Here is a 27447-nt window from a genome sequence, read left to right as displayed (position 1 = left end):
ATGAATGAGTGGGGGAGGGCAAAAACGCGCTCCAAACATCCATATCAAACCAAGGAGACCTGCTTCCCAAATTGAGTGTGCAACACACAGAGCTTGGCTTAGTCGTGCGGTTCCAATACTGAGCGAGGAGCAATAAAAAAAAAAAGGCTTTTGAAAGAAATTATCGATTTATAACAATATGGTAAAAGGAGAGGGTGCGGAGCAGTATTCCGCGTCAAGTCTATTACCAAAAAAAACAAGAAGTCGAGATGGAATCAAAATTGTCAAGGTAAGTGCGAGGAATTCTATTAATTGATGGCCTAAAATTATCTTCACAATACTGTTATTTAGGCTATACGGAAATCTGCACGGTATTTTACTACCATGCCCACATGGATAAATATGGGCTGTATTGTATCTTAAATAGGCATTTTTATAATGGGTTCAACGCACACAAATTAATTGAAATATTTTCACCGTGATATCAAGATAACATTGAGGCCGGTTTGATGAGGCTAGCTGTAATTGGCAGTGAGGGCATGTGATTCCATTATGTGTTATTGTAATTGGGCTAGTTACTTACTGCAGTCACGTTTCAACCGTCAAATAGCCTTCAAATGATAAGCATTTACAATGAGTGGCTTAGGTTACTGGTATAATTGTGACTAAACCATAGCTGACATAGCACACTAATGCCCTCCAGTTTCGTTGATAGGTCTTGAATTTCACCACGTTGGCGCAATCCGAGTGTCGGTCTTCAGAGAAATAAAAACTTTACCGGGTTTAAAGGGACATTAATTAATGAATTAAACCTGTATTTTAGCTATGATTCATTTTGTCTGAAGGATAATGTTGACCAGCTGACGTACTCAAAAGAACATCATACGTAGACTTATTGGTGCTTTCAAAACAAATGGGAACTCTGGGGATAAAATGTGGTTGACTCATAACATTAGTGATCTTCAGGTTGGAAAGTCGGAGCTCTAGAACTAGGCCAGAGTTTCCGACTTGGAATTCGGACATGGATGACCATTCAAAACACATTTCCCAATCAGAACTAAAACATTTTCCCGAGTTCCCAGTTGTCCTGAATGCACTAAATTTGTCTACAATAAGAACCGACGACAAATGTTTTATGACCTTCACTGATATGACGTCAGTAATTGTCTGATGGGCCGCATTGAAAATAACTGGGAACTCTGTACTAGAGGTGTCTCTTGTCTGTGTCAATTTTAATTTAAGGGTTTTATTGGCATGGGAAACATGTTAACATTGCTAAAGCAAGTGAAGTAGATAATAAACAATAAAAATGAACAGTAAACGGTGAACATTACTCACAGAAGTTCAAAATAATAAAGACATTTTAAATGTCTAAATACAGTTTAACAATGTATGAAAGGGTACAATGGTGTTTGTTATTCACTGGTTGCCCTTGTGGCAACAGATCACAAATCTTGCTGCTATGATGTCACACTGGTATTTCACCCAGTAGATATGGGAGTGTTTCAAAATTGAGTTTGTTTCTGAATTTTCTATTCTCTAAGAACATGTATAAGTGCAACAATTTCAAAGATTTTACTGAGTTACAGTTAATATAAGGAAATCAGTCAATGTAAGTAAATTGGCTGGTTTAAGTAGTGGAATGGATCAGAAAACCAGTCACTGTCTGGTGTGACCATTTACCTCATGCAGTGTGACAAATCACCTTCACAGAGTTGATCAGGCTGTTGATTGTGGAATGTTGTCTCACTCCTCTGCAATGGCTGTGCAAAGTTGCTGGATATTATCGTCACGGTATCTCTGTGCATCGAACTTGCCATAGATAAAATGTCATTCTGTTTGTTGTAGCTAATGCCTGTCCATACCATAACCCCACCGCCACCATGGGGCACTCTGTTCACAACATTGACATCAGCAAACTGCTCGCCCACACAACGCCATACACGCCTGTCTTCCATCTGCACAGTTGAAATTGGGATTCAGTTGTGAAGGGCACACTTTTCCAGCGTACCAATGGCCATTAAAGGTGAGCGTTTGCCCACTGAAGTCTGTTACGACACCGAAGTACAGTCAGGTCAAAACCCTGGTGAGGACGACAAACACGCAGATGAGCTTCTTTGAGACTGTGGTTATGCAAACCCAGAGTTTCGTCAATCTGTCCAGGTGGCTGGGCTCAGACGATCCCGCAGGTGAAGAAGCCTGATCTGGACCTCCTGGGCTGGCATAGTTACACGTGGTCTGCTGTTGTGAGGCCTGTTGGACCTACTGACATTCTTTAAAATGACATTGGTAGAGAAATTAACATGAAATTCTCTGGAAAAAGCTCTGGTGTACATTCCTGCAGTCAGCATGCCAATTGCACACTCCCTCATAACGTGAGACATCTGTGGCATTGTGTTGACACAACTGCACATGTTTAAAATGGCCTTTTATTGTACCCAGCTTAATCAGCTTCTTCATATACCACAGCTGTCAGGTGGATGGATTTACAGCATCTTGGCAAAGTGCTTACTAACAGGGATGTAAACAAATTTGTGCACAATGTGAGAAATTGGCTTGTTGCATTTGGAAGTACCTCTGCCAAATGCAGAGGTACTGCATTTATATTTTGGTGTGTGGATATCTATCTCATGACCAAGAGTATGTGGACACTTGCTTATTGAACATCTCATTCCAAAATAATGGGCATTAATATGGAGTTGGTCCCCAACTGCTATAACAGCCTCCACTCTTCTGGGAAGGCTTTCCACTACATGTTGGAACATTGCTGCAGGGACTTGCTTCCATTCAGCCTTCGAACATTAGTGAGGTCGGGCCCTGATGTTGGGTGATCGCAGTCAGCTTGCCAATTAATTCCAAAGGTGTTCAATGGGATTGAGGCATGGGGCTGTCATGCTGAAACAGGAAAGGGCCTTCCCAAAACTGTTGCTGCAGTTGGAAGCACAGAATTGTCTAGAATGTCATTGTATGCTGTAGCGTTAAGTTCCCCCTTCACTGGAACTGAGGGGCCTAGCCCGAACCATGAAACACATCCCCAGGCCATTATTCCTCCTCCACCAAACTTTGGTTGGCACTATGCATTGGGGCAGGTAGTATTCTCCTGGCATCTGCCAAACCCAGACTGCCAGATGGGGAAACATGATTCATCACTCTAGAGAACGCGTTTCCTCTGCTTCAATGGCGGCGAGCTTTACACACCTCCAGCTGACGCATGGCATTGTGCATGGTGATCTTAGGTTTGTAGAGCTGCTCGGCCATGGAAACCCATTTCATGAAGGTCCAGACGAACAGTTATTGTGCTGATGTTCCTTCCAGAGGCAGTTTGGAACTCGTAGTGCGTGTTTCAACCGAGGACAGGCGATGTTTGTGCTACACGCTTCTGCGGTCCCATTCTGTGAGCTTGTGTGACCTACCACTTCGCCGTTGTTGCTCCTAGACGTTTCCGATTCACAATAACAGCACTTACAGTTGACCAAGGCAGCTCTACCAGGTCAGAAATTGCATGGCTGTGTGACTAATATTATACACCTGTCAGCAAGGCATGTGGCTGAAATGGCCTAATCCACTATTTTGAAGGGGTGTCCACATAAACACAAGTATATTCCATACATGTGGTCCTACACATGATATCTTCAGGCTGCATTCCTGAAGGCTACGTGGGATGTAATTCCTGTTCTTTGTGGGCATATTTCACCTGGGAAAGTACAATGAATAGGTCAGAGGCAATTATAACAACACTGACAGGACGGTGTCACAATAGATACGATTTACTATTGATTGGCTATTGGACTGGGTTTATTTTCTCATTGACCAGTAGGATGTTTTTGTGATGGGAAGGAGGGGTGTGTGTGCACTCCTGACTGTCTGCAGACTGCTGGGGCACTCAGGCTGCTGATGGAACATCAGAATGCCTCCTCACATAGCCAATCACTGCCTCCAGCACCAAGCAGAGTTGTGCAGTGACTTCCCAGTATCACACCACTTTCTAAACTCCTTGTGACCCAGACTGCATAGTCAGAAGGATTTAGTGCTAATCTGATGTTAAAAATGGGGTGAGGAGGGTTGTCCAATGTTGGCCTCACAATGTTTTAGGGAATTTCTATCTAAAAGGACTCATGAGGACCAACATGTGAAGCTCATAGGAGCATGTCAAATGAAAGTGAATTCTATTTTTGAAAACCCTTTTTTTTAATCCCAAAAATTAAGACTAAGCAAAGGCTATGATTTCTGTTCAAACAGATGGAAAATGGCTCTTAGACAACATCTAGCAGAAAGTCTTAAGGTATTAGAAATGCATCCAAACATAATATTGAAGTAAAGACCCCTACCGACTAATATCAACTTATATTTAGTTTGAAGAATTGTTTGCATACTGTATGTTTAAGAAATGTTGCTTTGTGCCATTACCAAAAACTCACATCCTTAAGGGAGGATGATGACAGTTCACAAAGTAAAGAAATAAAGGTAGACCTACCAGTTTTTATTGATCAAGTCTGTTCATTATTAAGTGATAAACCAGTGTGGCTTCCCACCATACATCAGTGCAATAAGACTGATTTTAACCAGCTACAGCGTATCAATAGGGCTGCTTCTATCATGACTGGGTATTCACGGAGGGAATACAGACTATTATTTTTTTGTGCAAAATGCTGGAATCGAACCACTGACAAACAGGATCCATTACAACACATTAGTGACTGTTTCCAAGGTGACGCAGCACAAACTGCATGAATACATGTCAGACCTGTTCAGGTGGGAGTCTCCAACCAAGTATGAAGTGTGTGTGCTACTGTGTATGCTGTGATTTTAGCTGTGCTGTATGTATGCAAATGGTTTTGCTATATTTGCTTCTGTTTTTGTATTGATTATATGGAATCCAGGACTCTCAAACTGTAGCAATTGTTAGTAGACTATCCTGACTAAATGTATAAAAATGAAATGCCTCCCACATTTTGTCAGCTCTTAATAAAATGTCCGAGGTGGATATGGACATACAAAGAGCCCCGTATCACAACACAGCTGAATTGTGTATCAATAGCAACCCATGAAAATCGTGTTCTTAATTTCTGTATTTAGTGTATAACAGAACATTGTCCTGTTGTCCTGCTATGTGAGTCTTCTCTCCCTGTTCTCCAGCGGCGGGACGAAAGCGGCCGTCTATCAGTGTGCAGTAAGTTGTGCTATGCCATTGGAGGGGCTCCCTATCAGATCACTGGCAGTGCTCTGGGCTTTTTCCTCCAGATCTACCTGCTGGATGTGGCCCAGGTGAGTGAGATGGGGGTTGAGCCAGAGGGTAACACCAGGGTGGGGGACATAGAAGGCTTGGGTTAGAAGTCCCAAGCTAGGCAGCTCTAGTAGTGGCGTGAAGTACTTAAGTTGTTTTTGGGGGGGCATCTGTACTTTACTTTACTATTTATATTTTTGACATTTACTTACCTACATTCCTTAAAATATTCTACTTTTTACTCTATACATTTTCCTTGACACCCAAAAGTACTCATTACATTTTGAATGTTTAGCAGGATGGGAACATAGTCAAATTCACGCACTTATCAAGAGAACATCCCTGGTTGTCCCTACTGCTTCTGATCTGGCGGACTCACTAAACCCACATGCTTTGTAAATTATGTTGGAGTGTGCCTGTGGCTTTCCATAAATAAAATGGGTGTCATCTGGTTTGCTTAATATAAGGAATTTGAAATTATATTTTACTTTGATACTGAAGTATATTTTAAACCAAATACTTTTTCTCAGGTAGAATTTTACTGGGTGACTTTTACTTGAGTCATTTTCTATTAAGGTATATTTACTTTCACTCCAGTATGATAGTTGGGTACTTTTTCAACCACTGATCTCTATATAGGTACTGTAATAAATCCCCAAGACAAAGAGCACAGTACGTCGGTGTTCCAGTCAGTTCCTAGGGCAGAACTGAAAATGAGAGTTCACATTCAGCATTTCAGTATCCAACTAATGAGCTTTGTACTGTATCAGTCCTTGTGCTTTAAATGACAATTTCAAGACAACATAGAAAGTCAGTGTATATATTTTGTCTCATTTATTTTCTGAATACTGTAACATTTCTGAGCTCACTGTCACTAAAGAAGTAAAAGGGAACTGATGATTTTAAGGGGAAGGACAAAGAGCTGATTTCATTTTGCCAGCCTCCAGCATGACTCATCTAGTGAAGCAGTTTAACTCTGACTCCCACTGCTTTGCTTTGTCTCTCAATTAGCAAGTGATAAACTGTGCACACTGAATACAACTCATTCAACCAGAGAGATAATGAGCTCCTTGGAATTGTCTTAAACACAATGTTCCAATGGTAATGTTGTCAATGTATCCCTGACTGTTCTTGCACAACCTTGGCAACTCTCCAAATATCCTCTTAGTCATCTTGTTGTTAGTCCATAAGATGCAAAAGATGGCTTTTTATTTCTGTGACAAGGCCACTCCTGTGAGGAGAGGTGATGGCTGACGTCTGTGGTTGTAGTGGTCTGACGGACAATTAATTATTTCTCTCTCTCCTTTCAACTCTCTCTCTCCATAGCTGGACACATTCTATGCCTCTATCATTTTGTTTGTGGGCCGGGCCTGGGATGCAGTGACGGACCCAACGGTGGGCTTCCTGGTGAGCCGGAGCAGATGGACCCGGTGTGGCCGGATGATGCCCTGGTAGGTGTCTCCGCCTCGGTGACCCAGTGGACATCCTTACAGCAGGCAGGAATGAAAGAGGAAATGTTAACAAAAAGGGGACATAAACAAGAATAGGATATTGAATGGAGGAAGGGGGAGAGGAGAGTCATTCAGAAATTAAAAGCATAACCTCTCGCCACGCCTCGGGAGAACAGCACAGTAGTTGAAATTGAAGTATGGGTGGTAATCGTGACAACGAAGCTGAAATGAAACTGATTGAATAGAGAGAACAGGCTGTCACTGATGCATAACTTGTTCTCTATTCGACCTCCGTATCCACTGACTCGTTTACTCTATCTTTATCTGCAGTTGGGTACTGTCTGTCTTGGATTGTAGTAGCTTTTAACTTCTCCTCTGGGTGCAAACCAGGACAGACTGGAATGAGGCTAAATCTTATTTTAGTTTGTTTTAGAATACCCAGGTGGTTTCCTTTTTGTTCTGAGATACCACTGAGGTTCCACAAAGCTCTGGGTGGTAAAAATGCTATGAATTTTGCCCCAGATGCCCTAATCGAGACTTAAGCCAAGTGGTGGGTGGTATGTGTCAGGAATGGAAGAGAGCGGTGAGTTCCCTCTAAAGTAATAGGAGTGAGTACAACAGCCCAGAATGGCTGTCACAAGTTGATGAAACCAGAGCGCCAGTGTCACACACTGATCTAAACACATGAGCATTGCATATAAGTCGGCAATGCTACTGCTAAAGTAATCCTTGTGTCAAACGCCATTGTTAACCGTTACGGTTTTGTTGCTAGGTGTGCTCTATTAAGGCAAAAGTGTTTTTATTTGACATTTGGTTGTAGGAATTCCATTACGGGAGTTATATTACATTGTGAGACAGTTGTTTGTAAAGAGAGATGATCTCGTTGGCGTTAGATCGTCTAACAGCATCCTACCCCTGCTACCTAGCACTTTGCAGCCTACTTTATATGCACCTGTGAAACTCTATGACCCCATGTGGTCAAGAGAAACACTGATCCCTGACACCTCTCTGGCCTTTGGGTGCTGTGACTGTGACCATGCACAGACCAAAGTTATTTAAACCAGAGGGAACATGGTGACCACTGCTATATAACATACTAATGTATATTTTCACATACTCCTCTACAAGAGGACGGAGTGAAATTGTGGTTAAAATGTATATTTGGCATTATATTGACTGTCTAGGAATTCTGTCGACAGAGATGATTCATGATAAGGTAGCTGGATTTGCTTGATATCTTAAGACCCTGTGAGTAATGTAGGATGCCAGGTGGAGAGAACTGGCTTCTCCCTCTCTGATTGGTCCAACCCTCAACACACCACTGGATTTAGGCCAATGGGTGGCCTGAAGTGTGTATGATTCCAGAATGGCAGTTGGGGAGGGGGCTTGCCTAATTCAGAGAAGTTACCACAGGTCAAGTTACATTTACATTTAAGTCATTTAGCAGACGCTCTTATCCAGAGCTACTTACAAATTGGTGCATTCACCTTATGACATCCAGTGGAACAGCCACTTTACAATAGTGCATCTAAATCTATTAGGGGGGTGAGAAGGATTACTTTATCCTATCCTAGGTATTCCTTAAAGAGGTGGGGTTTCAGGTGTCTCCGGAAGGTGGTGATTGACTCCGCTGTCCTGGCGTCGTGAGGGAGTTTGTTCCACCATTGGGGGGCCAGAGCAGCGAACAGTTTTGACTGGGCTGAGCGGGAACTGTACTTCCTCAGTGGTAGGGAGGCGAGCAGGCCAGAGGTGGATGAACGCAGTGCCCTTGTTTGGGTGTAGGGCCTGATCAGAGCCTGGAGGTACTGAGGTGCCGTTCCCCTCACAGCTCCGTAGGCAAGCACCATGGTCTTGTAGCGGATGCGAGCTTCAACTGGAAGCCAGTGGAGAGAGCGGAGGAGCGGGGTGACGTGAGAACTTGGGAAGGTTGAACACCAGACGGGCTGCGGCGTTCTGGATGAGTGTAGGGGTTTAATGGCACAGGCAGGGAGCCCAGCCAACAGCGAATTGCAGTAATCCAGACGGGAGATGACAAGTGCCTGGATTAGGACCTGCGCCGCTTCCTGTGTGAGGCAGGGTCGTACTCTGCGGATGTTGTAGAGCATGAACCTACAGGAACGGGCCACCGCCTTGATGTTAGTTGAGAAAGACAGGGTGTTGTCCAGGATCACGCCAAGGTTCTTAGCGCTCTGGGAGGAGATTGTTGGCTGCTTGTCAATGAGGTGCGTCATTGTTAGGTGGCAGTTTTCCAACCTGTACAAAGCCCCCAGCATGATATCCGCACCTTAGCATAGACTAGGAGATGTCTTCCCCACTATCAATAATGCATTTTTTAACTAAACCTTGACTAAAACTATTTTCCCCATCTGAATGCTCCAGCCTTTTTATTTGGCACTATATGTGGAAGATGTTTTTCCCAGAATTGTATTGATTAGTCCTAAACACTGGAATTCTAGAACCTCTTCCATGTATCTACCTGCGAGATAATAATAAATAATATTAAATAATAATCTGATTGGTTGTGATTTAAAAATGACATCAAAAGGATCATTGTTGGGGCGGCAGGGTAGCCTAGCGGTTAGAGCGTTGGACTAGTAACCGGAAGGTTGCAAGTTCAAATCCCCGAGCTGACAAGGTACAAATCTGTCGTTCTGCCCCTGAACAGGCAGTTAACCCACTGTTCCTAGGCCGTCATTGAAAATAAAGAATTTGTTCTTAACTGACTTGTCTAGTTAAATAAAGGTAAAATAAAAAAAATGTTATAAGAGGGAACACAATGTTATCTTAATGGGCTCTGCTGATCAGTACTTTAATTGTTTTGCTTTTTAAATATTATGATATTGATAAGACAATGTTGACAACTTGAACAAGCTCATGAATGGTTCTCACAGGCAGATGATCCAGTCTGCAAAATAAAACCTTGAGCCTTTTCCTCTCTCGTGTCTTGCCCTACTGCCTGAGGTGGGTTGTAATGTCTTTGCTTCAAGGTCATTGGTGTTGGGCTGCCGTTGTGCTCATGCTGTAAGCTTTGTGTATTAAACCAGAGTGACTGTTTAAAAAATGCAGACAATCAAGTAGAAATCTGACCTCTATTTCCAGTCAGATCAGCCTATTGAGACTCATTAACCCCATTGTCAGCCCACATAGGCTAAGGAAGAAGATGGAGGGGGATTATCCAGTTCAGTTGGTATGGGCTGCAGAGGATGGGCCATTCCCTTTGACTGGCCATTTTGTGAGTGGGGTCATCATGTCAGACAAACGTGCATATTCAGTTAATTTAGCTGATCGTCACCCTGAGGACTGTAGGCACCATAATTGCAGGTCAAGCATAGATTATGGATAGAAAGAAACATTCCCTATTAGCAAGAGATTGTTATCAAGTATTAATGCAGTTGTAGTGATTTAAAACACTTGGCAGATGAGCATGCAATGTTACAGCAACCACTGTTCTCAACTGTAGCTTTTGCAGAGACAAGTGAGGGGATGAGACAAATGGAACGCCCACTGCCCTGCAGGCATTTTCAATGTCTTTGTTACATATTTGTCTCCAAAATACCCTGCCAGCAATGCCCCTGACTTCTATTATTTCGAGTGGACTGGTCTGCTGGAAACTCAGTAGTGCTGGGGTCTCCAATCTTTTCTAGCATGGTAGCTACTTTAAGATACTCGCATTTCTTCTCTTCCCTGCAACTCTTCCCTGGGTCTTTGGTGTATAATGTGTTTTCTATCAATATACCTGGTAATCTAATGGTTAATAAAGAATTGAGGCCTGTCATGCCAAATAATCTTCAGTATTTTTGAATTTGGAGTTTTTTGGAGTTTTATTCTTCCTGGTTTGAGATTTATTTATTTCTACTCTCAATATAACAATTATTCATAGAGAAACAGCGAAAAGGAATGTTCTGAGTCATGTCAATGCTGAAATCACGTCAAAGACAATTGTTTGGGAAAAAAACAATCACATTTCATTTTTTGGTGTAATTCCCCTTTATAATTGTAAATCTATCAAATAAAATGTTACTGTTCACATACACATGTTTAGCAGATGTTACTGTGGGTGTAGCTTCTCGCTCCGACAGTGGAGTAATATCTAACAGTTTCACAACATACACGTAAATAACTCTAAGGAAAGGGTAAGAATATACAGTTTAAGTCGGACGTTTAAATACACCTTAACCAAATACACCTTAACCTTAGTTTGAATGTATTTGGTTTTCATAATTCCTGACATTTTAATCCTAGTAAAAAATCCCTGTCTTAGGTCAGTTAGGAACACCGCTTTATTTTAAGAACGTTAAATGTCAGAATAATAGTAGTGATTGCTGGTAGCATTGCCTTTAAATTGTTGGGTCAAATGTTTCAGGTAGCCTTCCACAAGCTTCCCACAATAAGTTGGGTTAATTTTGGCTCATTCCACCTGACAGAGCTGGTGTAACTGAGCCAGGTTTGTAGGCCTCCTTACTCGCACACGCTTCTTCAGTTCTGCCCACAAATTTTCTATAGGATTGAGGTCAGGGCTTTGTGATGGCCACGCCAATTCCTTGACATTGTTGTCCTTAAGCCATTTCGCCACAACTTTGGAAGTATGCTTGGGGTCAATGTCCATTGTCCCCCCCCCTCCCCAATGATGCCATCTATTTTGTGAAGTGCACCAGTCCCTCCTACAGCAAAGCACCACCACAACATGATGCTGCCACCCCCGTGCTTCACGGTTGGGATGGTTTTCTTCGGCTTGCAAGCATCCCCCTTTTTCCTCCAATAACAAAGGTCATTATGGCCAAACAGTTCTGTTTTTGTTTCATCAGACCAGAGGACATTTCTCAAAAGTATGATATTTGTCCCAATGTGCAGCTGCAAACCGTAGTCTGGTTTTTTTATGGCGGTTTTGGAGCAGTGGCTTCTTACTTGCTGAGCGACCTTTCAGCTTATGTCGATTTAGGACGTGCTTGTACACCTGCATTGCCTGCTGTTTGAGGTTTTAGGCTGGGTTTCTGTACAGCACTTTGATATATCAGCTGATGTAAGAAGGGCTATATAGATCTATCAGCTGATGTAAGAAGGGCTATATAGATACTTTTGTACCTGTGAATATGCTGGAGGAAACAAGGACCTTTGCTGTTCTGGGATTGATTTGCACCAAGTACGTTCATCTCTAGGAGACAGAGCGGTATGATGGCTGCGTGGTCCCATGGTGTTTATACTTGCGTACTATTGTTTGTACAGATGAACATGGTACCTTCAGGCATTTGGCAATTGCTCCCAATGATGAACCAGACTTGTGGAGGTCTACAATTATTTTTCTGAGTTATTTTGATTTTCCCATGATGTCAAGCAAAGAGGCACTGAGTTTGAAGGTAGGCCTTGAAATACATCCACAGGTACACCTCCAATTAGGCTAATTGACATCATTTTAGTTATCAGAAGCTTCTAAAGTCATGACATCCCTTTCTGGAATTTTCCCAGCTGTTTAAAGGCACAGTGAACTTAGTGTATGTAAACTTCTGACCTGCTGGAATTGATACAGTGAAATAATCTGTCTCAACAATTGTTAGAAAAATTATTGTCATACACAAAGTAGATGTCCTAACCGGCTTGCCAAAACTATAGTTTGTTAACAAGTAATTTGTGGAGTGGTAGAAACTAGTTTTAATGACTCCAACCTAAGTGTATGTAAACTTCTGACTTCAACTGTACATGTAAGAGCTGCATTAGACTAAGATGCAATGGCAGATATTATAGAGTACAGTGTATATACATATGAGATGGATGATTCAATATTTACACACAATTAATGACTAAGTATAGAGTACAGTTTACACATGAGATGATTAATGCAAGATACAGAGTCATTAAAGTGGATAGATAGTGTTTCATTTCTTTATCTGTGCCTCTGTGGTAGTGATGGTTGTTTAGCAGTCTGATGGCCTTGAAATAGAAGCTGTTTTTCACTCTCGGTCCCAGCTTTGATGCACCTGTACTGACCTCGTCTTCTGGATGGTAGCGGGGTGGACAGGCAGTGGCTCCGGTGGTTGATGTCACAGGAAGGCCAAAAAAGATCAAGGACATCTGGTGCTGTAGGTGTTAAGGAGGTATTCTTCACCATACTGTCTGTGTGGGTGGGCCGAGGAACTTGAAGCTTTCAACCTCCACTGCGGTCCCATCAATGTGGATAAGGGGGTGCTCCCTTTGCTGTATCCTGAAGTCCACGATCATCTGCTTAGTTTTGTTGACGTCAGGTTATTTTCCTGACACCACACTCCGAGCCCTCACCTCCTCCCTGAAGTCTGTCTCATCGTTGTTGGTAATCAAGCCTACTACTGTTGTCTGTAAACTTGATGATTTGCGTTGGAGGCATGCTTGGCCACGCAGTCATGGGTGAACAGGGAGGACAGGAGGGGGCTGAGCATGCACCCTTGTGGGGCCCCAGTGTTGAGGATCAGCGAAGATGTGTTTCCTACCTTCACCACCTTAAGGTGACCCGTCAGTAAGTCCAGGACCCAGTTGCACAGGGTGAGGTTCAGACCCAGGGCCTCGAGCTTGTACTATGGTGTTGAATGCTGAGCTATAGTTAATGAACAGCATTCTTACATAGGTATGCCTCTAGTCCAGATGGGACAGGGCAGTGTGGTGGCGATTTCAATCTCTGTGGCTCTATTGGGGCGGTAAGCAAATTGAAGTGGGTCTAGGGTAGCCGGTAAATGTGGAGGCGATATGATCCTTGACTAGTCACTCAAAGCACTTCATGAGGACAGAGGTGAATGCTATGGGTGATAGTAATTGAGTTCAATTACCTTTGCTTTCTTAGGTACAGGGACAATGGGGGCCATCTTGAAGCATGTGGGGACAACAGACTGGGATAGGGAGAGATTGAATATAGCTGTAAACGCCAGCCAGCTGGTCTGCGCATGCTGTGGGGACACGGCTAGAGATATCATCTGGGCCAGCAGCCTTGCGAGGGTTAACACTCTTAAATGTCTTACTCACGGCCGCCACGGCGAAGTAGTCCTTGATAGCGGGCTGTGTCGGTGGCACTGTATTCTCCTCAAAGCGAGCGACTGTGTTCAGCCTGGACGGAAGCAAGATGTCGGTGTCTGCGACGTGGCGCTGCTTTCCTTTTATAATCCGTGATTGTCTGTAGACCCTGCCACATACGGCTCATGTCTGAGCCGTTGAACTGGGACTCAACTTTGTCCTTTTACCGACGATTAGCCTGATTGCTTGCGGCGGGAATAACTACACTGTTTGTATTATTCTATATTGCCAGTCTTCTTGCCCTGGTTAAATACAGTTGTTTGTGCCTTCAGTTTTGCGCAAATGCTCCCATCTAGACACGGTTTCTGTTTGGGGTAGGTTTAAATGGTCACGGTGGGTGCCACAACTCCTATGCACTTCCTGATAAACTCATTCACCGGATCAGTATATGTGTCAATATTATTTTCTGAAGCTACTCTGAACATATCCCAGTCCGCTTGATCAAAACGAGTGAGAAATGTGTCTGTTTAGAAATAAGGCCTACTGCTGCAGAACATGTCATGGCAGAGTTTGCAAAACAATGACCTAATTAATCATGATATTGTTCTGTCAGGGAAGCCAACTTTGCAGTTTACATTTCATTGAGAAGGTTTTTGGGGAAAGGCCGGCTACCCACAAGATGCCGGGTATCATTAACATCGCTAATTGGCTACATATTGACTGATGATAAACAACTATACGCACCAAACAGAAGGGCAATATTTCTGGAAATGAATTGGCAGATATTGTTGCATTTGGCTTTTTAAGCTAATGGTGGCTAACCAGGGGTGGGATAATGTTGCTTTGGACGGTAGCTGTGCGCTTTGTTTGAGATAGAATTCATGTACTTTCAGAATATTGTTGAGCTACTGGTCTACGTGTTGGAAGACCACTGCAGTAGTGGATCCTTTCTCTACGGATGTTCTGCTTTTCTAGCTGGCGTGGATTGGTTTGCTGGTCAGGTGTATTGTGCCTGTCGAGTAGGGTGAAGCGAGTAGTATGGCGCCACCACAAGGACAGCCCACCAGTCTCCCCGTCGGCAGGCATAGTGCAGAGCCACATTGAGCCCATTCTGAGCCCCTTCTCGATACACAGCCCCAAACAGGGGATTTAGGGTTATAGATCTCAATGCAGAGAAAGAATGAATAAAAAGGGAATGTGAATGTAAAAATAAAGTAGAAAACGACATGGTTCAAGGGCTCCTGAATGGCACAGCAGTCTAACGCACTGCATCTCTGTGTTTGAGGCATCACTACAGACACCATGGTTCGAATCCAGGCTGTATTACAACTGGCTGTTATTGGGAGTCCCATAGGGCGGCACACAATTAGCCCAAAGTTGTCCGGATTTAGCCTGTGTTGGCAATCATTGTAAATAAGTATTTGTTCATAACTGACTTGCCTAGTTAAATTTTTAAAAGTTAGATACTTTATATACTAAATATAAATGCTACATGTAAATTGTTCCATGAGCTGAAATAAAAACAGAATTGCATATCTTCTTTCTCTACAAATTTGTGCAGAAATGTTTGCATTTCTCCTTTGCCAAGATAATCCATCCACCTGACAGGCGTTGCATATTAAGTGGTCTAAGGCACTGCATCTCAGTGCTAGAGGTGTCACTACAGACCCTGGTTCAATCAGTCTCTATCACAACTTGCCTAGTTAAATCAAATTTAAAAAATGCCCCCAAGGATCACTCATGGCTACACCCCTGCCCAGTCATGTGAAATCCCTAGATTAGGGCCTAATGAATGTATTTCAATTGACTGATTTCCCTATGAGCTGTAATTCAATAAATTTGTTGTTTCTAATATTTTTGGTCAGTGTTTGTATATTTCAACCCTATGCAGATGACATGTTAGTGCAATAAATCTGGTAGCACTACTGCCATCACTACCAGGTGACACACTTAGCCTGGCAGGGACTCATGGAAATCATAATTGTGAAAACATATATTTATTGCTTCAATACTGTAAACTTTTAAAAATGTTAAATAATATATCATATTTTCTCCAGTCAGAGATGAAATAGACCTACTTAGACAACAAAACATTAAAATGCTCCTCTGTTTTCCTCACAGGATCCTCATCTCCACTCCCTTTGCAGTACTCGCGTACTTCCTGATCTGGTACGTCCCTCCAGTGGAGCAGTGGAAGGTCCTGTGGTATCTGATCTTCTACTGCCTATTCCAGTCTCTGCAGACGGTCAGTCTCCCCTACACACACACACACACACACACACTATTGTTAGTGAACAAATGTGTTATTAATAAGAGGGGGCACATGTTACAATACATTGCTCCTCAATCCCCATTGAACTGTGATATGGTCCCATGGCTGTAATTAAACAATATATTTATGTGTGTGGGGGGGGGGGGGTGGTAGATCTGCTTTAATTTGGGTTCTATCAATATAATTGTAATTTCGAATGGCTTTTTTAATACTTTTTCCTAGCATCCCTACCCTGATTGGAGTAAACTAACAGACAACAATACTTCTACTACATACAGCTATTTTGTGCCAGGAATTGATTGTTTTTGTGTGCAGTGCTTCCATGTGCCATACTCAGCGCTCACCATGTTCATCAGCATGGACCAGAAAGAGAGAGACTCTGCCACGGCCTACCGTAAGTCATCCTGTACATCTTTGCAGTTATGTAGCATCTCATGTGGTTGTAAGATGAGGTCTTCATTCTACTCTCCATCCCTTCTCTCTTGTTCAGGTATGACGGCGGAGGTGCTGGGCTCGGTGGTTGGCACAGCGATCCAGGGGCAGATAGTGGGTGGGGCGATCACCCCCTGTCTCCCGGGTGACCTGGAAGTTCTTGACAACGGTAACACCACACTGCTGGGGTCAGACGTCAACATCTCCCACATATCCCTGGATGAAACGGTGATAAGGGGACCACAGGGATGACATGTTGTGTAACATTGTAATGGCAATATTAAAAGTGTAATTTGACCCTAACCCTGCTCCTCCTGTCCCTCTGACAGAAACGAGCGTACCTCATTGCCTCAGCAGTCATCTGTGTCCTGTACGTTCTCTGTGCAGCAGTCCTGTTCCTGGGAGTCAGAGAGCAGGAAGGTGTGAATTGATTAATGGAAATTGCTTACATTTTATTTACATTAATTACATCAAATATACTTTTCACATATTTAGAGTACAACAGCTTTGTATGTTATCCTTATTCTTTTTCCTCTCAACCCTAAAATGTTCCAAGAATTCTTTGTTAGAAATAACTAGAAGAGGGCCACATTTTGGCAGTCAGTAAAAGTGATTCTCTCATCCATGACATGAAGTCTTCAGCTGATGTTTGGCACAGTGCATCTAATCTGTTTTAATCACCATCTTTGTTTTGGTCATAGAGTATGGGCGTCTGAAGACTGAGCCCATGTCGTTCTTTGAGGGCATGAGGATGGTGATGGGATATGGGCCGTATGTCAAACTGGTCATGGGATTCCTCTTCACGTCGCTGGCCTTCATGGTGACTCATACTCCGAGAATGGGATGCAGTTGCACCAAAACTGATTTATGACAAGCTATATGCTGTGTAACCCTGGTGTTTGCTGTATGTACAGTTGAAGTCAGAAGTTCACATACACCTTAACCAAATACATTTACACTCAGTTTTTCACAATTCCTGAAATTTAATCCTAGTAAAAATTCCCAGTCTTAGGTCAGTTAGGATCACCACTTTATTTAAAGAATGTGAAATGTCAGAATAATAGGAGAGAATATTTTTATTTCATCACATTCCCAATGGATCAGAAGTTTACATACACTCAATTAGTATTTGGTAGCATTACCTTTTTAAATTGTTTAACTTGGGTCAAATGTTTTGGGTAGCATTCCACAAGCTTCCCACAATAAGTTGGGTGAATTTGGCCCATTACTCCTGACAGAGCTGGTGTAACTAAGCCAGGTTTGTAGGCCTCCTTGCTCTCGCACACGCTTTTTCAGTTCTGCCCGCAACATTTTCTATAGGATTGAGGTAAGGGCTTTGTGATGGCCACTCCAATACCTTGACTTTGTTGTCCTAAAGTCATTTTGCCACAAATTTGGAAGTATGCTTGGGGTCATTGTCCATTTGGAAAACCCATTTGCGACCAAGCTTTAACTTCCTGACTGTCTTGAGATGTTGTTTCAATATATCCACATAATATCCCCCTCATGATGCCATCTATTTTGAAGTGCACCAGTCCCTCCTGCAGCAAAGCACCCCCACAACATGATGCTGCCACCCCTGTGCTTCAGTTGGGATGGTGGTCTTTTTGCTTGCAAGCCTCCCCCGTTTTCCTCCAAACATAACAAAGGTCATTATGGCCAAACAGTTCTATTTTTGTTTCATCAGACCAGAGGACATTTCTCCAAAAAGTATGATTCATGTCCCCATGTGCAGTTGCAAACCATAGTCTGGCTTTTTTATGGCTGTTTTGGAGCAGTGGCTTCTTCCTTGCTGAGCGGCATTTCAGCTTATGTCGATATAGGACTCGTTTTACTGTGGATATAGATACTTTTGTACCTGTTTCCACCAGCATCTTTACAAGGTCCTTTGCTGTTCTGGGATTGATTTGCACTTTTCCACCAAAGTACATTCATCTCTCCTTCCCGAGTGGTATGACAGCTGCATGGTCCCATGGTGTTTATACTTGCGTACTATTGTTTGTACAGATGAACATGGTACCTTCAGGCTTTTGGAAATTGCTCCCAAGGATGAACCATACTTCTTGAGGTCTACCATTTTCTTTCGGAGGGCTTGGCTTGATTTTATTTTCCCATGATGTCAAGCAAAGAGGCACTGAGTTTGAAGGTAGGCCTTGAAATACAGGTACACCTCCAATAGACTCAAATGATGTCAATTAGCCTATCAGAATGACATCATTTTCTGGAGTTTTCCCAGCTGTTTAAAGGCAGTCAATTTAGTGTGTGAAATAATCTGTCTGTAAACAATTGTTGGAAAAATTACTTGTCATGCACAAAATAGATGTCCTAACCAACTTGCCAAAACTATAGTTTGTTAACAAGAAATTGGTGGAGTGATTGAAAAACTAGTTTCAATGACTCCAACCTAAGTGTATGTAAACTTCTGACTTCAACAGTATATGACTTCCTGTATGTTCAGTGGTTGATGTGCATGTCATTGCTCTCCTCCTTGCAGCTCCTGGAGGGGAACTTTGCCCTGTTCATCAGCTACACCATGGGCTTCAGAAATGACTTTCAGAACATTCTCCTGGTCATTATGGTGAGTCTAGGAATGCCTCCCACTAGAGGTGTAACCCAAAGGCATCAGTGAATGTACACTGCTCAAAAAAATAAAGGGAACACTAAAATAACACATCCTAGATCTGAATGAAATATTCTTATTAAATACTTTTTTCTTTACATAGTTGAATGTGCTGACAAAAAAATCACACAAATTATCAATGGAAATTAAATTTATCAACCCATGGAGGTCTGGATTTGGAATCTCACTCAGAATTAAAGTGGAAAACCACACTACAGGCTGATACAACTTTGATGTAATGTCCTTAAATCAAGTCAAAATGAGGCTCCGTAGTGTGTGTGGCCTCCACGTGCCTGTATGACCTCCCTACAATGCCTGGGCATGCTCCTGATGAGGTGGTGGATGGTATCCTGAGGGATCTCCTCCCAGACCTGGACTAAAGCATCCGCCAACTCCTGGACAGTTGGTAGCTCAGTTGGTAGAGCATGGCGCTTGTAACGCCAGGGTAGTGGGTTCGATTCCCGGGACCACCCATACGTAGAATGTATGCACACATGACTGTAAGTCGCTTTGGATAAAAGCGTCTGCTAAATGGCATATATTATGTCCCAGATGTGCTCAATTGGATTCAGGTCTGGGGAACGGGTGGGCCAGTCCATAGCATCAATGCCTTCCTCTTGCAGGAACTGCTGACACACTCCAGCCAAATGAGGTTTAGCATTGTCTTGCATTAGGAGGAACCCAGGGCCAACCGCCTTTGTTGCTCGGGCAATCTGTCAGCACTGCCATGGGAACATGCTTTGGCATTTCCTTCCAATTTACCATTCCCTCTCTTCTGCACTGTCACTTCTCCCTCTGCCTGAGTAGGATGTTGATCTGCCTTGCACCATCCTGGCCACTAGAGCAGGAAATGTGGGAGTTTAGAAAGGTCCTTAGTAGCCCGGTCACTAGATCTGTTTGATTTAGCCAACTCCTCCAACTACCATCCATGCAAGGCTGGTTTTGGTCAGTATAGTGTTAGATATTTCTAATACTGCTGAGTGTTCAGCCACTAGCTAAACCTTGTGTGGTCATTTGACAGATGGGTTGACCACACCTCTATAAGAGGTCAAGGGTCATGGACTTCCTGCAGGTTTAAATAAAGAGCCCTTTCACATTGTGTCCGTCTCACATTTATGTTTTAGCCTATCGGTCAGTCTGACCTTTTCTGTTCCCACATTGCCCTCAGTGCTTAGATGAGTATTTTTATGGAAATGGTTCAAAAGTTAAATATCTTAATGCTATTCTTTGGTGTTTCATTTTTAGCTCTCTGGGACTTTGTCCATTCCATTCTGGCAATGGTTCCTGACCAGATTTGGGAAAAAGACTGCAGTCTACATTGGCATCACGGTAAGCAGTGTGTGTTGTTGTGGAGCTTTAATCTCAAAGCTGGTGTGTATGGGGTGCTCTCTTATGGCTAATTTGATTAATTTCTCTCCACAGTGGGCAGTGCCCTTCATGATCCTGATCGTCTGCATAGAGGGCAGTCTGATTGTGGCTTATGTAGTCTCTGTGGCAGCAGGGGTCAGTGTGGCTGCGGCGTTCCTCCTACCCTGGTAAGTCGCCTACTGTCTGAATGTACCTCTGTATACCCACAGCAACCTATAGATCTCTATCATATCTCCAGTGTCTCTTTATGTAGTCTATGGTGGGTCTTGCCTTTATTGTATACATTCACGTCTTTCTGTTTCTCAGGTCGATGCTCCCAGATGTGGTGGATGATTTCAAAGTGAAGAATCCAGACTCTAGTGGCCACGAGGCCATTTTCTACTCTTTCTATGTCTTCTTCACCAAGTTTGCCTCAGGAATCTCCCTCGGCATCTCCACTCTCAGTCTCGAGTAAGTGTGTTTCGTTCTCTTGCTTGTATTGTACATGATATGCTGAGCTTAGTTTGAAATCTAACACTATTTTGCAGGACTCCTAACAGCTTAGTGAATTATATTTTTGAAACAATTGGCTAAATTCTACTGTAGAATAGCTGCATTTTCTTTGGGCCACCGGGCCACTCGTGTGGTGAACCATAACATAATCCTCACATTCATAATCAAGCCAAACTGTACCTTATATCTGCTTTCTTTTCTTCTCTCTCCCTGTAAATTTTGTTCAGCTTTGCCGGCTATGTGACAAGAGGCTGCTCGCAACCTGATGCAGTGAATTTAACCCTGAAGGTGCTGGTCTCAGCTGCTCCTGTTGTTCTGATATTCCTAGGGCTGTTGATATTCAAGACCTACCCCATCGACGAGGAGAGGAGGCAAGGCAACAGGAAACTACTGCAGGCGATGCGGTGAGTCAGGCCAAACACACCCACGATTAGGGCTGATTGGGGGTATCTAAGCCAGGCACTCATTGTAATGACCCAAGCTATTTTTTTTCCTAAATTAAGTGCACTGAGGAACTAAATGATCTTGCATGGGGACACTAAACTTAGTTCCTTTCTGGCATCTTTCTCTATACCTCAGCTAAATGGAAAGGACACGCTTTAAGCCTTAGACTCTCTGCCATGAATAAGAACCATCTTGAACAAGCCAAGTCCTTTGTGTCTAACTCTTGGCTGTGTTCCTATTCTGAAACAGGGACGGCAATCAGGATTCCGATACAGAGTCCACAGAGCTTGGGAGCGTTGTGTAGGAGCCCTGAGAGAGGGGACGGGGGTCCAGCCGAAAGGCCACAACTGTCCCGCGTGTTTGCACTGGCAGGCTGGAGTGTTTGGGGTTTCATTGGAACTAACAGTAGGAAAACCAGACGACACTGGCTGCTTCCTACCTGATGCTACATGAACGCAATGGCCCTTGTCTCCAAAGGATTCAACTGGCTTACAGAGACCCCTAATGGACATTCTGAGTCATCGCCCTCTGTGCCCTGTCTATTGCCTGCTGTACTATGTATTTGTGGAATTGGTTTATGCGTCTGTTTGTTCGCATAACAAACATTGGTTTGGGATTATTTATTTTGGGGGGAGGCATTTACCCTTCAAATCTAACATTTGAATGATGTTTGTCTACCTGAACCAAGTATTATTCTCAGCTGAGGGAAAAAAATATTTTCCATCCAGAAAGGGTGGTCCCCATAGAGGGAAGATTTCAGTCCTCATTTTTAGGGCATACCAGTAACTTGTTCTATGTAGACTGTTTTATATGGTTGTTTTAATGTAAATAATATTCACTTATCTCGATAGTAATACCCTCCTTTAGGGACGTGGAGAGCACATAACTGTTCCATTTCAGACAATCTTATCCATTCACTGGAATTATATTGGTGTATTGTGGGGAAAAGGAACCTTTAAAAATAAACTAACCTTAATGAACTCATTAACATTGCCAATGATGTCTTCCTGTATCTAGGCTAGCTGAATTCCACATTATTACTGCCTTACATCTTGTTCTTTGGAAACCTTGCAATTGCAATGAGACTTTCTGTAACTCAATTCTATTTGGTCAAAGTTTCTCTCACACGGTGCCAAGACCTCCCTTTTTAAAAAGTTGACTTTGAGCATAAACAGTCCAACTTTGCCATTGGCTTGCTGGATGTCCAACAGAGCTGTTGCCAGAGTATTTCATGTTTTTTTTCTCTACCATACTCCGCCTCCAATGTTATTAGAGAATTTGGCAACACATCCAACCGGCCTCACACCTGCAGACCCCATCCCAGGATCTCAACATCCGGCTTCTTCACCTGCGGGATCGTCTGAGACCAGCCACCGGGACAGCTGATGAAACTGAGTATGTCTGTTTCTAATGCCCTTTAGTGGGGATTTTTCTTCTGATTGGCTGGGTCTGGCTCCCAAAGTGGGTGGGCATAGGCCCACCCATGGCTGCAGCCCTGCCCAGTCATGTGAAAGCCATAGATTTCACATGGGCCAAATTAATTTAGAACAGTTGACTTATTTCCTTATGAACTGTAACTCAGTAAAAAAATGCATGTTGCATTCATATTTTTGTTCAGTGTAGTTTGTCAGCTAAGCTAGCCACTTTTAGCTAGACTGGGTACTCTGATAAACACAAGGTCAAATCATGGCGTCAGTGATCTTCAGGTTGGTAAATCGTAGCTCTAGAAAGAGGCCCTAGTTCCCGAGATTGAATTCTGAGATGGATGACCACTCAAATAGATTTTTTTTTTTTCCAGTCAGCGCTTGTTTTTTCTTTTCTTCCCCGTTTTGAATGCACTGTAGTCAGTAGTTTGAGATTTGAGTTCCAATTTTTTTTTAACTTAATCTCCAGTATGTGTTGACATCTCACAGGATTTGGTTTTGGACAGATGGGTAAGAAATGGTATATCTGTAGCCAAATATCTTATAACATTTTTGTTTTTAAGCATTACATGACCTGGTATCATGGTGCATTGATATACCGTTTTTGATATGCAGTTTTTCTCCCAAAGTCAACTTAAAAAAAAAAAAAGTAGAACCTTCCTTGGAGTGGGAAAGCTTTCTAACGCGTTTGAGTTAACGATCTCACTTCGAACTTGAAATGTGAATGGTTTGTGTTGTTCCATTACACACAATCCATTTGATTGTATTTATTATTGTATGTATCTTTGAGCAGACCCAAGCCAAGTTTTCTATTTATCTGCAGTGTTGGGAAATTAATCTGAGAAATAGATCACTCTGCAGTCAGATGTTAACATAATGTCATAACATAATAATTTTGCCTATTAAATATACAAACTGTTTCAAGTGAGAATACGGTAGGTCTGATGCCGAAAAAGAATTAATGATTGCCTACTTCACACTTTTTAAGTAGTGTGTAGTTGGAACAAAATAATGAACTACTGAAAACCCTACCAAGATCAGAAATAGTTAAACTACTACCAAGCTACTGCAAAATGTATTTACATTTTTAGTTGAATTGCATGAAGCGCACTACTCTCCAACACTGTTTATATGACATATGAACTCTAAAAATGATTTTTACTCGAATGTCTCAAATACTGTAATGTTTAACTTTGACAAATCCTAAATAGTGTCTATTTTATTTTAAAATAGCTTAACTTAACTTACTTAATGATGTAGGTGCGTTCAGTTCGCCTTGATGTTTGTTACGTTGCGGTACGGTTTGTACAGAACGACACGTTTCCCCAAAACGTTCTTGAACAGACTTTGAGATAGTTATGCCACGTTCAAAATAACTGGAATAACTCGGAAAATACAAGGCCAATAATGACGTCGTTGATCTTCAGGTCGGAATGTCAGCGCTCTGCAAAGAGCCCCGAAATTGGAGTAGGATGATCGTTGAAGTCTGTTTCCCAGTCGGAGCTCGATTTTTCCGAGTTCCCAGTAGTTTTGAACTCTGCATTTGTTCCGGTTTGATGGGTGTGGCGAGGTGTATCTTGAAACACGTCACTAGATGTTTCAAGGGCAGTGGCCACGTTGGCAGCGTTACCCGTCCCCATGTTTCAACTGGTCTTTGAATGTAAACCTTTTGTGGTGGTGTTAAAATGAAAGGTGTTATTCAAAACAGTCAATAGCGAATGGATCATTTCAAACCAATCAGAGTATCAAAGCCAATGACTAATTTTCAAAACATCGCTTTGCCCAAGTGTGTTCTGATTGAACCCAGAAACTGATGGGTTCAATCAGAACGGTTAGAATGAGTTTTAGAAATCGGCTGGGAGGTAGCCTACTGGGCGGCAGGGTGGTTAGAGCGTTGGACTAGAAACCGGAAGGTTGCGAGTTCAAACCCCCGAGCTGACAAGGTACACATCTGTCGTTCTGCCCCTGGACAGGCAGTTAACCCACTCTTGAATAAGAATGTGTTCTTAACTGACATGCCTGGTTAAATAAAGGTCAAATTTACAAATTAAAAAAATTGCGGAGAAGAAGCCAGAGTCCGTGGGCGTGGCTTGGTGTTTGGGTAGCCAGGCGTATTTTCTTTGGCTATTAAGTAGTCTACAATGTACACTTTAAGGGCGCTAGACGTTAGACCAGCGAAAACTGATTATGGCAAAATGGTATGAACTTTGAACTCTTAACTTATCCAATGTTATCCTCTCAAGTTAAAATGGTGCGGTTTTGGTGTAGGCCTACATGTTTGCGGGTGCACTTTTTTATGGCCCTAATAATTAAATACTTAATTTAAACTGTAAAAATGTATTACCATTTAATGTGGCATTAACACAACCAATCATGAGATTTTATTTTGATTGTCAAACAAATCACTTCAAAAAGTGGGTATGTTCATCCACTCTAAAATAAATCCAGCATCCAAACTGGCACCATTTGATTAATGGAAATGGACATCTGTTAAAAAACACCAAAAAGTATGCCATTGATTAGGCCTACATTAACTGATGTGTCTTGCTGACAAATGTAACAAAAATAATTGTAGCCTGAAAAACCGGGACACCTAAAATGTGTCTGAAACGGTGCATGGAAAAATGGGATGGGCACAGTAACACACACACACACACGTCAACTTAATAAACTACTACAATGTGTATTAACATGAACTTCAAATAGGCCTACTGGTAGCCAGTGATGTGTAAAAAAAAAAATTAACGGGTAAACTCTGCCGGGGGCAGTGAGAAAGATTAATGCTCCATATACTTTCAAAGCATTTTTTTGGGGGGGGGGGGGGTACACCACTGCGGGTAGCCTACCGTCTCAGCCAAAGCAATGAACACAGGCAAAATAGGTATCCTACATTCAATACAAGATGGGTTGAATCAAATCAAAATATATATTTTTCTTGATTTATATAGCCCTTTGTACATCAGCTGATATCAAACATCTTTTACAACCTAGTTCATCAGTTGTCCATAATTCATGAGTTAATGCTTGTTGTCTTCACAGATCGTTTGACATAAAACACTAACTTTCCTTATATTAAGGATGACATTTATGACAAAGTTATTTGTCATTATTAAGCCTTTAACAGTTGAGTTAGAACATTGTCGTTAAACCCTGTACGAATTATGGATCTCGTAAAATGCACTATGTGTTATTTTTTATTTTGAACTTTAACTAGGCAAGTCGGTTAAGAACAAATTCTTATTTACAATGATGGCCTACCAAAAATGCCTCCTGCTGGGGCTGTGATTATTTTATTTTTAAATATATAGGGCAAAACACACATCAGACGAGAGACACCACAACACTACATAGAGACCTATAAGACAGCAACATAGCATGGTAGCAACACATGACAACATCAAATTTAATTTGTCACATACACATGGTTAGCAGATGTTAATGCGAGTGTAGCTGTAACTGCGTTCCTCTGTTGAAAGAAGAGAGTCGGACCGAAATGCAGCGTGTAGGTTACTCATGACTTTAATGAAAGAAAATACGCGGTACATGAAATAACTGAAACTAAATACAAAAACAACAGAACGGAACGTGAAACTAATTACAGCCTATCTGGTGACTACAACACAGACAGGAACAAACACCCACGAAATACAAAGCGAAAAGTCAGGCTGTCTAAATAAGGTTCCCAATCAGAGACAACGACAAGCACCTGACTCTGAGAATCGCCTCAGGCAGCCAAGACTAAGAACACCCCTAATCAGCCGCGATCCCAAATAATACAAACCCCAATACGAATACAACATATAAACCCATGTCACACTCTGGCCTACCCAAACATATAACAAAAACACAAAATACAATGACCAAGGCGTGACGGTAGCGAAATGCTTGTGCTTCTAGTTCCGACAATGCAGTAATAACCAACGAGTAATCTAACTAACAATTCCGAAACTACTGTCTTATACACAGTGTAAGGGGATAAAGAATATGTATATAAAGATGTATGAATGAGTGATGGTACAGAGCAGCATAGGCAAGATACAGTAGATGGTATAGAGTACAGTATATACATATGAGATGAGTATGTAAACAAAGCGGCATAGTTAAAGTGGCTAGTGATACATGTATTACGTAAGGATGCAGTAGATGATATAGAGTACAGTATATACGTATGCATATGAGATGAATAATGTAGGGTATGTAACATTATATTAGGTAGCATTGTTTAAAGTGGCTAGTGATATATTTTACATCATTTCCCATCAATTCCCATTATTAAAGTGGCTGGAGTTGGGTCAGTGTCAATGTCAGTGTGTTGGCAGCAGCCACTCAATGTTAGTGGTGGCTGTTTAACAGTCTGATGGCCTTGAGATTGAAAAACAGCTTCTATCTCTCGGTCCCAGCTTTGATGCACCTGTACTGACCTCTCCTTCTGGATGATAGCGGGGTGAACAGGCAGTGGCTCGGGTGGTTGTTGTCCTTTATGATCTTTATGGCCTTCCTGTGGTGTAGGTGTCCTGGAGGGCAGGTAGTTTGCGCCCGGTGATGCATTTACATCATTACATTTAAGTCATTTAGCAGACGCTCTTATCCAGAGCGACTTACAAATTTGGTGCATTCACCTTATGACATCCAGTGGGACAGTCACTTAACAATAGTGCATCTAAAACTTAAGGGGGGGGGTGAGAGGGATTACTTATCCTATCCTAGGTATTCCTTAAAGAGGTGGGGTTTCAGGTGTCTCCGGAAGGTGGTGATTGACTCCGCTGTCC

General features: G+C 42.4%; 1 protein-coding gene and 1 long non-coding RNA gene across 3 annotated transcripts; one reads left to right on the top strand and one right to left on the bottom strand.

The window, feature by feature from the left end:
- LOC124046386 (sodium-dependent lysophosphatidylcholine symporter 1-B-like) lies at positions 1 to 22238 on the top strand. Of its 2 annotated transcripts, none has more exons than XM_046366709.1 (14): positions 1 to 268; positions 5116 to 5244; positions 6530 to 6654; positions 15748 to 15871; positions 16214 to 16292; positions 16389 to 16558; positions 16660 to 16750; positions 17032 to 17150; positions 18825 to 18908; positions 20196 to 20279; positions 20373 to 20485; positions 20625 to 20768; positions 21139 to 21214; positions 21504 to 22238. In XM_046366709.1, the coding sequence occupies exons 1-14, from the start codon at positions 179 to 181 to the stop codon at positions 21705 to 21707; spliced, it is 1632 nt and encodes a 543-aa protein (XP_046222665.1). In that variant the 5' UTR covers positions 1 to 178; the 3' UTR covers positions 21708 to 22238. The 2 variants fall into 2 exon arrangements, with proteins under 2 accessions (XP_046222665.1, XP_046222666.1); XM_046366710.1 differs by having other exon boundaries at positions 21038 to 21214.
- Positions 15369 to 24197, bottom strand: LOC124046387. Its single transcript, XR_006841003.1, has 4 exons — positions 23927 to 24197; positions 16672 to 16728; positions 16292 to 16546; positions 15369 to 15882 (listed from the first exon to the last, which is right to left on the bottom strand). It is a non-coding gene; the product is annotated as an uncharacterized LOC124046387 (long non-coding RNA).
- Positions 24198 to 27447: the final 3250 nt, after the last annotated feature.

Source organism: Oncorhynchus gorbuscha, linkage group LG10, assembly GCF_021184085.1.
Source record: "Oncorhynchus gorbuscha isolate QuinsamMale2020 ecotype Even-year linkage group LG10, OgorEven_v1.0, whole genome shotgun sequence".
Lineage (NCBI taxonomy): Eukaryota > Metazoa > Chordata > Actinopteri > Salmoniformes > Salmonidae > Oncorhynchus > Oncorhynchus gorbuscha.
The sequence above is the reverse complement of the archived record's forward strand: the minus strand, read 5'-3'. Positions and strand labels throughout refer to the sequence as shown.

What these genes read in the sequence shown, in the direction of transcription:
- LOC124046386 (XM_046366709.1), top strand. Translation starts at nt 179, where the DNA reads ATGGTAAAAGGAGAGGGTGCGGAGCAGTATTCCGCGTCAAGTCTATTA. An exon ending in GGGAGTCAGAGAGCAGGAAG is followed by an intron (nt 16,751 to 17,031) that starts GTGTGAATTGAT and finishes TTTTGGTCATAG; the next exon opens with AGTATGGGCGTCTGAAGACT. An exon ending in AAACTACTGCAGGCGATGCG is followed by an intron (nt 21,215 to 21,503) that starts GTGAGTCAGGCC and finishes ATTCTGAAACAG; the next exon opens with GGACGGCAATCAGGATTCCG.